The 12,018-nt window shown below is 37.0% G+C and overlaps 1 protein-coding gene across 2 annotated transcripts in view; it reads left to right on the top strand.

The window, feature by feature from the left end:
• The window catches only part of LOC139751487 (vesicle transport protein GOT1B), a 29,544-nt gene that overhangs the window by 5,586 nt on the left and 11,940 nt on the right, over positions 1-12,018 (top strand). The window contains exon 5 of one of the 2 annotated variants that reach the window (XM_071666944.1): positions 10,065-10,101. The exons of the other annotated variant lie outside the window; for it this stretch is intronic. Coding sequence (XP_071523045.1) covers positions 10,065-10,091 — 27 coding nt within the window. The 3' untranslated portion in view covers positions 10,092-10,101. The remainder of the gene's footprint in view (positions 1-10,064; positions 10,102-12,018) is intronic. 2 annotated transcript variants of the gene reach the window in all.

Here is a 12,018-nt window from a genome sequence, read left to right on the forward strand (position 1 = left end):
TTTGATGCAATATTTTTTGTTGTATGCACTTTACAACTAGAATCATGAGTAAATGCATCTGGATATAATGATTACCTAATTCATTATCTGATTGAAATAGGGTAGATCTTATTTTTTTTCTTATTGTGAAACAGAGAAATCATTTCACACATGTATATTTGAGGCCGTAACTGCAGATTAGCCTTGTGGACCCTTAAAGTAGAATAGAAAAATATTTAAGTTTTAAAAATGAAAATGTTTGCACTTCATTTGCATCAAACCAACAAATGGCTTTGTTATCTAGTCTCAGAATTTGTTCAGTTGCCCGTTGTTACTCTGATGTGATTCCAATACATTTGTGATTGTTATGCCCACGGTACCATGCAGCAGATGACTATCTCATCAGTAAGCTGAGAGTTTTTGGTTTGTGTAGTACATCAAGTGACCATGTAATCTTGTTTGTGTTCAACCTAGATATTGCAAGTATTTTCCTGAAATGCAAGTCTCTGTGGGTAAGTTTTGACAGTGCTGCCCAGGTGTGCACTTTAAAATGATAATACATTTGTCCTGTAAGTTATCTGCTGATCCTGAAAAAGGTTTTGAGGTAGCTTAAGTGTGAGTAATGAGTTTATTTTCCAATCTGTATGCATCTTTTTTTTACATAATTGCCTCTCCTCTTTGGCGAGATAGCACCAGGAACAAACACTCACCTCCTTTATACACATCCTCTCTCTAGCCTGTCATCTACAGCTAAACCCCTTACACTCTTTCATTGATAACTGTAGCTTGAGTGTTGACATCCCAGATAATTTTTATAATCAGTCAGTCAGTTGTTTAACTTGACTATACTTCATATGCCCAGTTTGAGCCCACACATTAATTGACTGTACTTCATATGCCCCGTTTCCGCCCACTGACAGCACATCGCAGCTTTCCCATATATCACGTGGTTCCTATTTGTTTGGTCCCATACCTGTATCTTACACTCATACAAGCACTGTATTTTTCTGGTATAATGTTGATTTTTTGGACTAAAAATTACAGCTCAATAAACCCTTATTTTTATTGAGGTATACATTCCCAGAAAAACTGGAGGAAGTGAAGTGTTTTAGATATCTGGGAGTGGATCTGGCAGCGGATGGAACCATGGAAGCGGAAGTGGATCATAGGGTGGGGGAGGGGGCGAAAATTCTGGGAGCCTTGAAGAATGTGTGGAAGTCGAGAACATTATCTCGGAAAGCAAAAATGGGTATGTTTGAAGGAATAGTGGTTCCAACAATGTTGTATGGTTGCGAGGCGTGGGCTATGGATAGAGTTGTGCGCAGGAGGATGGATGTGCTGGAAATGAGATGTTTGAGGACAATGCGTGGTGTGAGGTGGTTTGATCGAGTAAGTAACGTAAGGGTAAGAGAGATGTGTGGAAATAAAAAGAGCGTGGTTGAGAGAGCAGAAGAGGGTGTTTTGAAATGGTTCGGGCACATGGAGAGAATGAGTGAGGAAAGATTGACCAAGAGAATATATGTGTCGGAGGTGGAGGGATCGAGGAGAAGAGGGAGACCAAATTGGAGGTGGAAAGATGGAGTGAAAAAGATTTTGTGTGATTGGGGCCTGAACATGCAGGAGGGTGAAAGGAGGGCAAGGAATAGAGTGAATTGGAGCGATGTGGTATACCGGGGTTGACGTGCTGTCAGTGGATTGAATCAAGGCATGTGAAGTGTCTGGGGTAAACCATGGAAAGCTGTGTAGGTATGTATATTTGCGTGTGTGGACGTATGTATATACATGTGTATGGGGGTGGGTTGGGCCATTTCTTTCATCTGTTTCCTTGCGCTACCTCGCAAACGCGGGAGACAGCGACAAAGCAAAAAAAAAAAAAAAGAAAAAAAACATTCCCAGAAAATAGTGTTAAGATGAAGTATTTTTAACCATTAAATGCTAGGATTCTTCATGTGAATACATACCTAGTAGGTGCCAGAAATCTTCACACGAGTCTTAATGTTCAGTGGCTTTACTTAAATTCTCCAATATTTTGACATTTTTTATGGCTGCTGAGTGTTATCTTGGTCACTATAGGTGCATATTAGCAATTCTGGAGTGTAACTGTATCAATGAATATGTGTAAATGTATGCATATATATATATGTGTAAGTAGTAGCAGTATATTGTGATGAGTCATTTGGAAAATTTGCTTCATGAGGCTTAATCCCAGCTGTGACCCCCTTCTTCCACCTCTTCTTCATTGCTGCTTTCACTGGGTAATTTATACATTAACTGTAGCACTGTACCAGGGGCATATAAGTTATGTTAGCTCACTGGTTTGTACATGCACTTTTCATTTACATGTGCATATTTCTTGTGTGGTGGGGTGGCGACGGGAATGGATGAAGGCAGCAAGTATGAATATGTACATGTGTATATATCTATATGTCTGTGCATGTATATACATGTGTATGTAGGTGGGTTGGGCCATTCTTTTGTCTGTTTCCTTGCACTACCTTGCTAACGCAGGAGACAGCGACAAAGTATAATAACAAAAATAATAAAAATGAACATTTCTTTCATAAATAGTGATGTGTTATTGTACACAGGTCTTTATTTCTTTCTCTTCTTCTCACTGATCCATTATCTTCTTCCACTACCCCACTGTCACCTCTGCAATTTATGCATTAACTTTAGTGCTATACTATAGCCATGCAGGTTATGTTAGCTCACTAGTTTGAAAATATCCTTTAATTTTACATATACAATATTTTTCTTTTTATAATAGAAAACCAAATTTAAAGACTTTTCTTCTTAAAATGTTATTTCGAAACTGATCTCATGGTTTTTAAGGGTTAGCATAATAGAGAGGGAGATGTGTTCCAAACTTTGTCCAAAACCCAGTGTTTTCTCTAATTGACATTGTGACTGTGATATAATTCAATACAAATACTGTGCAGTATAGATGAATACAGGGTAACACTCTTTAATCATGGCTGCATTCCCACGGATGGAATGTATGCATTACACACTCGGGTTCAATACCTGTTAAACCATTGTTGGGCCATCACCACTCTCCAAGCCGTCAAAGCCCCTCTGGCTTGGTTTCAAGTATTGTGTTCTTTTGCTTCTTTATAGGGGTCTGTCGAGAAGGTGAACAGCTTGTAGGACACTTGGGGTTGTCATTATGTTCAAAAATATCAGCAGTTGGAGAGAGCATCATCACCTTGCCACAGTGAACAGTGCATGTACAATGAAGAAGCATCTCTCTTAGTATCTTGGTGTGTAGCCTGGATTTCTCATGAATCAAGGCAGCAGATGAGACACAAGTCACAAATTTTGAAATGTGGCACTTGTTTTACTCTCATATCTTTTAACTCAGAGGGGAACTGTTCGTATAGAATATTTCGTGTTAAAGTAAGAGTTCAGTAACAAGTTCTCTTAGAGTGAACCCATTTAAAGCAAAAAGAAAAAATATTACTTTTATCTATCTTGACTACATTTGGGCTGTGATTTGTGTGACCTTGCCAGAGTTCTGCCAGAAGCATTGTCTTTCATTTTTTGAAGACATTTAGATGGTTCAAATCCAGTTTGGTTGTACGTACATTTACTGTTACACACTTTGATAAATCATTAGTGTTGAATGTGAGCAAAATGGAGAGCAACCAACTGCACATCTGAAAAATCAAACAGGCAAGCAAAGCTTGTTCAGATCAATGTGAAATATTTTTGTAAAGAGTAAACAGAAGGTATAACTGATTTTTGCAAATGATTTATTGTCTGACACAGAACAAAAACTTAATGTTGTAAAAGTAATATTTGTATATTTGACTTCACTTACAAAAGGAAATCTAAACTGAGGGCATGCAAATAAATGCTTCATATTTATACATTTGACCAAAGGCTTAAAGAAGCAAATTCAAACAGTGAGCATGCAAATAAATGCTCATCTCATTTCTATACTAAGCAAGCAGGAGACATGAATGAAGAACTGCTTGTCTCTCACTTACGACACTGAATAATAATTTCATTATTTCTAATTTGCCCTGAGATCCCTTTCTTGGCAGGGTCTTGTATTACAACAGTAATACTTTTCCAGGAGTTCCTAAAACTGTAGAGCTTTCTACTCATACACAATTTGTAGCTTCTCTGTCCAATTGCCACCAGCACTGTGTCAACTCATCTACCTGGCCTCACCCCTAGAGTACTGTAGACCCATCCCTTTGTAAAACCCTTCCATTTACCTCCCTCACTATCCTATCCATAAATAGATTAAACGGACTTAGTGACAGTGTACATCCTTGATGCAGACCAACCATCAGTCGGAACTATTCTCCGTTCTTCCTTGCTAATCACATGTACACCATACTCTCAAAATTAAAACGCCTCTGCATCTTGAAGCTTTCCTGCCTCACCATATTCTTATAGCACCTTCCATAGGGCCCATCCATCAACCTTTTCATAAATTTTCTTCAGGCCCATAAATGCTACATTCAGATCTGTGTTTCTCCAATTCAGGCCCATAAATGCTACATTCAGATCTGTCTTTCTCCAAGTATTTTTAATACAACTGTTTCAAAGTAAACACTGGGTCCACAATTCTCTCCATTTTTTAAGCTACATTGCTTCTCTGTTGCCCTGTGTGCATACTATCACTCTCTCAGTCACCATTCTCTTATACTAATTACCATGTATGCTTAACAGACTTATACCTCTGTAATTCAAGAATTCACTTTTATTCCCTTTACCCTAATGTGATAGCACAATACAAGTATTATGCCGGTCTGTATGCACTTCACCTTGGGACATACACACTGAAAATTTTGACTAACTAATAAACAAACTGCTGCCCCATTTTTTGAGAAATTCAACTGCAATCTCATTCACTCCTGTAGCTTTGCCATACCTCATTGTTTGCAAAGCTTTCACTTCCCCTGCTCTTTTCACCACTACATTTGCCTTGACTCTCATTCATCATACCTCCTCCTCCCAGACACCCAACATCTGCCACCCTATCCTCTTACACATTCAACAATCCTTTATCTATCTCTTCTTTGTCTCTTACCTCTTTCCACCATCTCCCCTCATTGATACTCCCATTTGTTCTCATTACACTATTTACCTCCCTCAAAAACATTTTCTTATTCTCCCTGAGGTTTGCGGGTACTCTCACATCACCTCTCATTAACCATCTTTTTTAATCCCTTGAACTTTCCTTTCACTTCTTGCTTACTGTCCTAGTTTCATTTATGCACACCATATGCCACTCTTTACTTGATTTTCCATGTTAACTTGGTACACAAGCTTCTTTTTCAAGTTTATCAACCCTCTACATTCTTTGAAGTTTCACAGTCACCTTCACCAAGAAATAATCAGACCTCACATTAACTGCCCTTTTTAGCACATGCATATCCATGAGTTTTTCATGTAAAAATTTGTAAATCAGTACCACCCAGTCATTCTTGTATGTATGTACCCTTTTAAAACCAGATATTCCCAGTCATAAATCCTTTTTCCAACTCACAGCTTGACAAATTGTTGACCATTGTCATCTGTGCTGGATACCCCATGCCCCGCAGTTATTCTCTCAACTTCCACATCATCTACTCTTGTATCCAAATCTTCCATCACTAAGACTCAATCCCTTTCATCAAGGTTGCTAAAGAACTCATTCATTTGCTTCCAAAAGACTCGCTTTTTTTTCACTCCACATGCTTCCACATGAATAAGCACTCTATCACCAACATCTTTAAAACTCTTGAACATTCCCACATCTACACCAAAAGTGTCACTGTTACTATTTTCCATTTACAGTGGTTACAACACATATGAAAAGTCATCTTTGGTAAGGTTATATCATTGTCAGTGGATGGATAGGAGCACAGTTTTGTAAAAGACCCCTCTCTGTGGAGTCCATCATTTCCCCAATCCTGCTTAAAGTGCACCTTTATGATGCAGGAATGCAATAAATGGAATGATGCAGGAACGCCATAAATGGAGTCGTAGAATTTTATAGTATTAAATTTGATCAACTCTGTGGTCTTTGTACATGCATTTTTCATTCTTAAGCTGATTGACTTTACTATATAGAGACTTTTTAGCATTGTTGCAGATTGTTGAATATTTATTTAATGTTTAAAGAACTGTATTCCTGGTCTAAAGGCCTTTCATGGTTTATTCGTAACAGAAATCTTCCCATGTAACCATGAGAGTTTCGTATGGAATTATGGAGATTTTGGTTTTAGGTATTCACATAGGTGAAATATGGAATGTAGACACTTTTATTCTCACTGTTGATTTTCTATATCCATATATTACTGAGGTAACTTTTTTCTTTTCCAAAAATTCATAAAATGATGATTTCTTTTTTAAGGAAATTTGCTTTACAGTAGCAAGTGACCATCAGGAACAAAGGAAGAGTGGCTTCAAATACACTGATCCACTCTCTATCTGTCATTCATAATGTACAAAAATGTAAGCCTCACATCCATAGTGAAACCTCACAGACTATTTCATGATTTACTTTGTTTCATATTCCCTGGTTCATCTCATTGGCAAAACAATGCTTCCTCACAAGGCCATATCAATCCAGTTCATTCTATCTCATGTGTGCCTCTCCAGAATGTTTAGGCCCTGATACCATGAGTACTTCATTCTTTCCTTCCATCTTTTTGGTCTATCCACTTCTTAGCTCCCTCCAGGACCAATAATTTTTTCTGTACTTGCCTTCTTCATAGATTAAAACCATTTTTGCACACCCTTGTCGGGTCTCATTCAGACTGTGCTTACTACGTATATCTCTCACACACTGTTATTCTTTACTCATTGAGTTCACTCCAATCCACAAATTGCCTTTCAGCATTTCATATTTAATATTCACCTTAAATTTATGTTTAAGACCCAAGATTTACATCCATGCAACATTGTTGGGACTACAGTACCTTCAAACATACCCATCCTTGCTTGAAAAAACACTGACCTCCCATTCCACATACTCCATAATGCACACAGGATCTTAGCCCCCTCTCCTACTGTGTGACTCACTTCAGCCCCCATTGTTGTACCCACTGCTAAGTCTACTCCTATGTGCCTAAAGCACTACACTTCCTCTAAGTCCTCCCAAATCATACATTCAAACCTTTCTGTCTCACCCACTACTGTTCTTCAGTACCTTACTTTTGTTCACATACACTTTCAGCTTTTCCTTTTACACTTTTACTCTCAAACTCTGTTATCAGTTTGTAGAGTATCTCTTTTGAGTCTGCAACTAGCTTCCTGTTATCTGCAAACATGAACTGGTTCCCCTTCCATACCCTCTATCCCCTGCAAACCATAGAACCACCCCACTCTTAAAGACCCTTAAATTCACCTCACTTGCCATCGGATCCATAAACAACTATGGTGACATTCCACACCCTTAACATGGACCTGCTTTCACAAAGAACCAATTACCATCCTCCCTTTCTGTTCACAGACATGCCTAAATCTCCTGATTAATACTCCTTATTGCAGTTATTAACTTTCCATTTATCCCATTTATTCATAGCACCTTCCGCAAAGCCTCTCTGGCAGTCCTGTCACAGGCTTTCTCCAGATCCATAAATGACATGCACAGTTTACTCACTTTTCAATGTTTTCGAAGCAAACTCTTGCTCTATACAGTCCTAAGGCCACATTGCTTCTTCCATCATATATTCTGTGTATGGCTCCATCCTCTTAAATTACTATATTACTATGCAGCTAGTGTGGCATTCACGCTAAGACAGGATCTATAGTTTAGTGGATGTGTATTAAGTTTATTCAGTATGATTAGAATATTAGACTCTAGAAAGGGAAACACTGTGTCATTGAGAATATCATCTCATTCAGCAACACGATATTTTATAAAGATTGTCATAATAGTATTTAGCAAGTTAGTGTATTGTAAAATTATTTTATTCGTGAGACAAATATTGATCTCTCAGACTGAACACCCCCAGAACAGAAGCATTAGAGAAAAACTCAGTGCTGAAAAATCAAGTCCAGTACCAAGTAATTGAGATCATAAAATTAATGTAGAAAAGTTGAAAGTATGGCATATATGAATTAAAAGAATGCAATTGAGAAATGAAAGAAAATTAAAGAAATGAAAAATTAACAAACTATTCTGAAGGTGGTAAATAAAAGGTGAAGGAATGATTGTCTGTTTAGGAGAATGCCAGTGACAAAAGGATTAAGTTTTTAAGAGATGTAGAGAGTATTTTAAACTGATTGAAATATTAAGAGATTTCTCTCTTGGGACAGAAGGATTAGAGGTATGAAAATACTGGAATTGATGTATGGATGAGAAACTTTACAAAGGAGGAAGTAACAAGAGCTTATAAAGAATGGGAATACTAAGGGTATTAATGGAGTGGTGAATGGGTTGGTGAAGATCTGGGGATGAAAATTACTGTGGTCTATTTAGAAAGTGTGTATGGAAAAATGGTCAAGTGTATGATAACTAGATCAAACAGCATTAACTGCTCTGTCTAAGAATAAATCATTGTAAAGAGACTATGAGAAAAGGCTTTCGGATTTGTATTGCCGTGTAGAATGTATAGCAGGTGATACATTGATCAAGATATACAGTAGTACACTTAAATGCATGAAGGAGAGACAGGCAATGGAATATAGGCACAGATGCAGAGTGAAAACTGATTTGGGCTAGGGATATTTTTCATCAAACCATAAACTGTACCTGTAGATGTATGAATGGATTTTTAGTGGCTTTCCATTCTGGAGTACAGATTTTGAAACATTTGTGCTCGAGTGTTAAACTTCTCTCAGAGAGGGAGAGAGATAATACTTACTTACTTACTGGTGTTTATGACAAGAATTTTGCCAAAAGGTAGGGCTTACCTACTGCAGGAAAATATAGAGGTTCAAAGGAGTTCATGTGAGTTTTGTGTTGTGGTAAGTGAGATGGAGAGTTAGAAAGGTAAATATGTTTGAGGAATTATTGGTAATGGATGCAGTGGATGTATTTTGCACTCACCAAATCCTGGATCAGCATTGGAGATGCATTCCTTTAAAACCTAACATAGGAGAAACACTGGAGTGTGAATCATATATTACCCTAGGATTCATTGGGATAAGGGATTAAGTTCTTGGGGAAGATTTCTCTACCAAATCTTTGCACAGAAATATAAATGAAATGCAAGAGAAACAGGCATCATCAATCTTAGTTTTCAAATATAGATAAAGTGTAAGGTAGTATTATTTGTGCTTCAAAATACGTCACACTAAGAAGTGTACAGCCATGGTACTTTGATTTAATGTTCATTCCAGACACTTCAAGTTTGCTCCATGTTCTCCATAATCATACCTCTAATATGAGTGAATTTGTTGCACCTAAAAGTGTCATGTTGGAGATGCATTGCCTCACTTGATGCCCAGATATTACTCTTTCTGATGTAGCAGGCAAGCCAAGAGCTCTGGTAACATCAACACCACATTGATAAGCATCAATCCCCTTCAAAATGTCTAACTTACCTCCAGGCTGATGCTCTTCCTTCTTATCCTCGTCCAACAAGCACGTTTCACTGAGGAACTTTCCAGTCATTAGGTATAGGGGATTTAAGGTTATTCTTTTTTGTTTGTTTGTATGTCTAGGTGTTTGCCCTTTATTAAATTTAATTTTTTCTTCATGAACACCAGGTAAGTGAAACTTCAGATATTGAAGCGCTAAATAGCAGGGATTGGTTTATAAGAGGTGGTGTGGATGGAGGCACCGATTCCACTTGGTGTAAGCATGGAAGCCCATGTTTTACTTGAGCAGACTGGACATTAGTTGAGGATGTGAATGAGTAATTTAAGAGACCATTTTAACCGATTCTTCCAGTAAAAATAAAAAAAATGGAGCTGTTGACGATAGATTAGTAGAATAAGTGAACAGCTGGTTTCTTTTCGGCACGTTTTTATATATTTAAGCTAGTGACTTTTATCTTTGTCATTAATCTTTTGGAAATATTGTAATTCTTCAGGGAAGGCTTGGAATTTCCTCATAAATTCTGTTAAAACTGCAAGCATAGTTGACATTAATGATAGTTTTTAGTTTCTCAAGTGTGTTCACTCTGACATTTCAGCTGTTGCCCCCAGACTCTTCAGCTTGAGTATGCCAAGGTAATTCTTCAGTGATATCTTTGGTGGTGGGCTTGAGCAGTGGCTCAGAATATTATCATATATGAATTTGCTTTTGTTTACGACCAAGGACTTGTGTTTGGTACGTGAAACAAATCATAGAAATTGGAATGTGTAGAATGGAACTTTGTTTTTATGTTTGACATGAATCTATTTTGAGTATGAATACATGTGTTGATGTTTGATTTGGTTTCATTTGGATATTGTTATGTGTTTTTATCCAGGTATTAGTTTCCTTCTACAGTGTTTTTTCAGTTTCTAGGATTTGTGAAAATTTTATTGTATTTAAAGCACTTTAATAAGATTCAGTATTTTGTACTATTTGTAGAATCCAGTACTATTCATGCATCTTCTTTTGTTTTTGTTGAAAAATCCCCACTTGTTTTTATTCATATCGTGGTAATCTTTATAGTTGTGCTGCCGATATGGAACTCTTGTCCTTATTGGATTATTGAAAATTTAGTAGATCCTCTCTACTGTTAATCCATGGTACTACAGTACTACAAGAATTGTAATTACTATGAATGATAAGGACTTGCCTTAAATGTTTATTGTTTTAAAAGCACTAATTTATGTGATTCCAGTGAACCTAATTGCATTCCTGTAAACCAGTTTTTGTAGTAGATGTAATTAGTCTGTTGACAGTGTAGTCACAAGTTTTCCCTTGCATTCATATTTCCTTAGAATTTAATGTGTTTTTTAATGTCAGAAGACTTTTATAAATGAAAATCTCACAGCATATTTCAAGACTACTCTGTTTTTTCTTGATTATTTGTTTTTTCTTAAATCTATCTACTTATATAACGTACCTGGTACAAGTGATGTGAGGTTGTACAGTTGTGTATTTCTAGGCAAAGAGGAATGGATATTGAAGATTAGACTTAAGATGTAAATTATAGGAATGTTTGAGAGAATAACATATTCTTTCAGTGCAAAAGGTCGGAGAGACTGAGGTAATAGAGGAAATTCCACTGAATTATTAATGTTTTCGTATGAAAAAGATGAAAATTTCATTTATATGGTATGTATATTGAGACAGATTGTAGAAAAGAGGTTTTAGGAGTTTGTTAGTTGAATGGGAGAGCATTACATCACCAAGGTTTTATTTTTTGTGTCATATAGCTGGTGGAAGAATGAATACTTTATTTCAGAAAATTTAATTTGGCATTGTTAAGAGATGGGTAGAATCCAGGGAACTTCATGAATGAGAAACTAATTCAAAAGGGTTCTTAAAGGATACAGTGAAAGTCTGGATACACCAGTCAGCAAAATTAAAAATATTCAATGAAAATATCTTATTCAAGTTTATAAAGACAAGTTCTTTACCTAAGTGTAATTTATTTCTGTATCATATCTACTTTATAAACGATAATAATAAAAATACAAAATAACATTATTTTGGTAGGTAATTGATGCAGCACATTCTAAAACTTTATGTATTTCTCAACTTGGATACAAGAAGTATAGTGTATCATAAACCAACACAGACAAGTCTGCTACACCCCATCCTCTTATTCACAGCTCCCTACCCACATCCAGGCTCCACAGACCTTTCTATGGTTTACTCCAGACGTTTCACATGCCCTGGTTCAGTCCATTGACAGCACATCAACCCTAGTATACCACATCATTCCAATTCACTTAAACGCCTCTCACCCTCCTGCATGCTCTGGCCTCGATCACTCAAAATCTTTTTCCACTCCATCCTCCCACCTCCAGTTTGGTCTCCTGCTTGTCCTTGTTCCCTCAACCTCTGACACGTATATTCTCTGTCAGTCTCTCCTCTCATTCTCTCAATATGTTCAAACCACTTCAACACACCCTCTTCTGCTCTTCCAACCACACTCTTTTTCATTTGCATACCTCTCTCTTACCCTTTCATTACTTACTCGATCAAAC

This window comes from Panulirus ornatus, chromosome 11, assembly GCF_036320965.1.
Source record: "Panulirus ornatus isolate Po-2019 chromosome 11, ASM3632096v1, whole genome shotgun sequence".
Classification (NCBI taxonomy): Eukaryota; Metazoa; Arthropoda; class Malacostraca; order Decapoda; family Palinuridae; genus Panulirus; species Panulirus ornatus.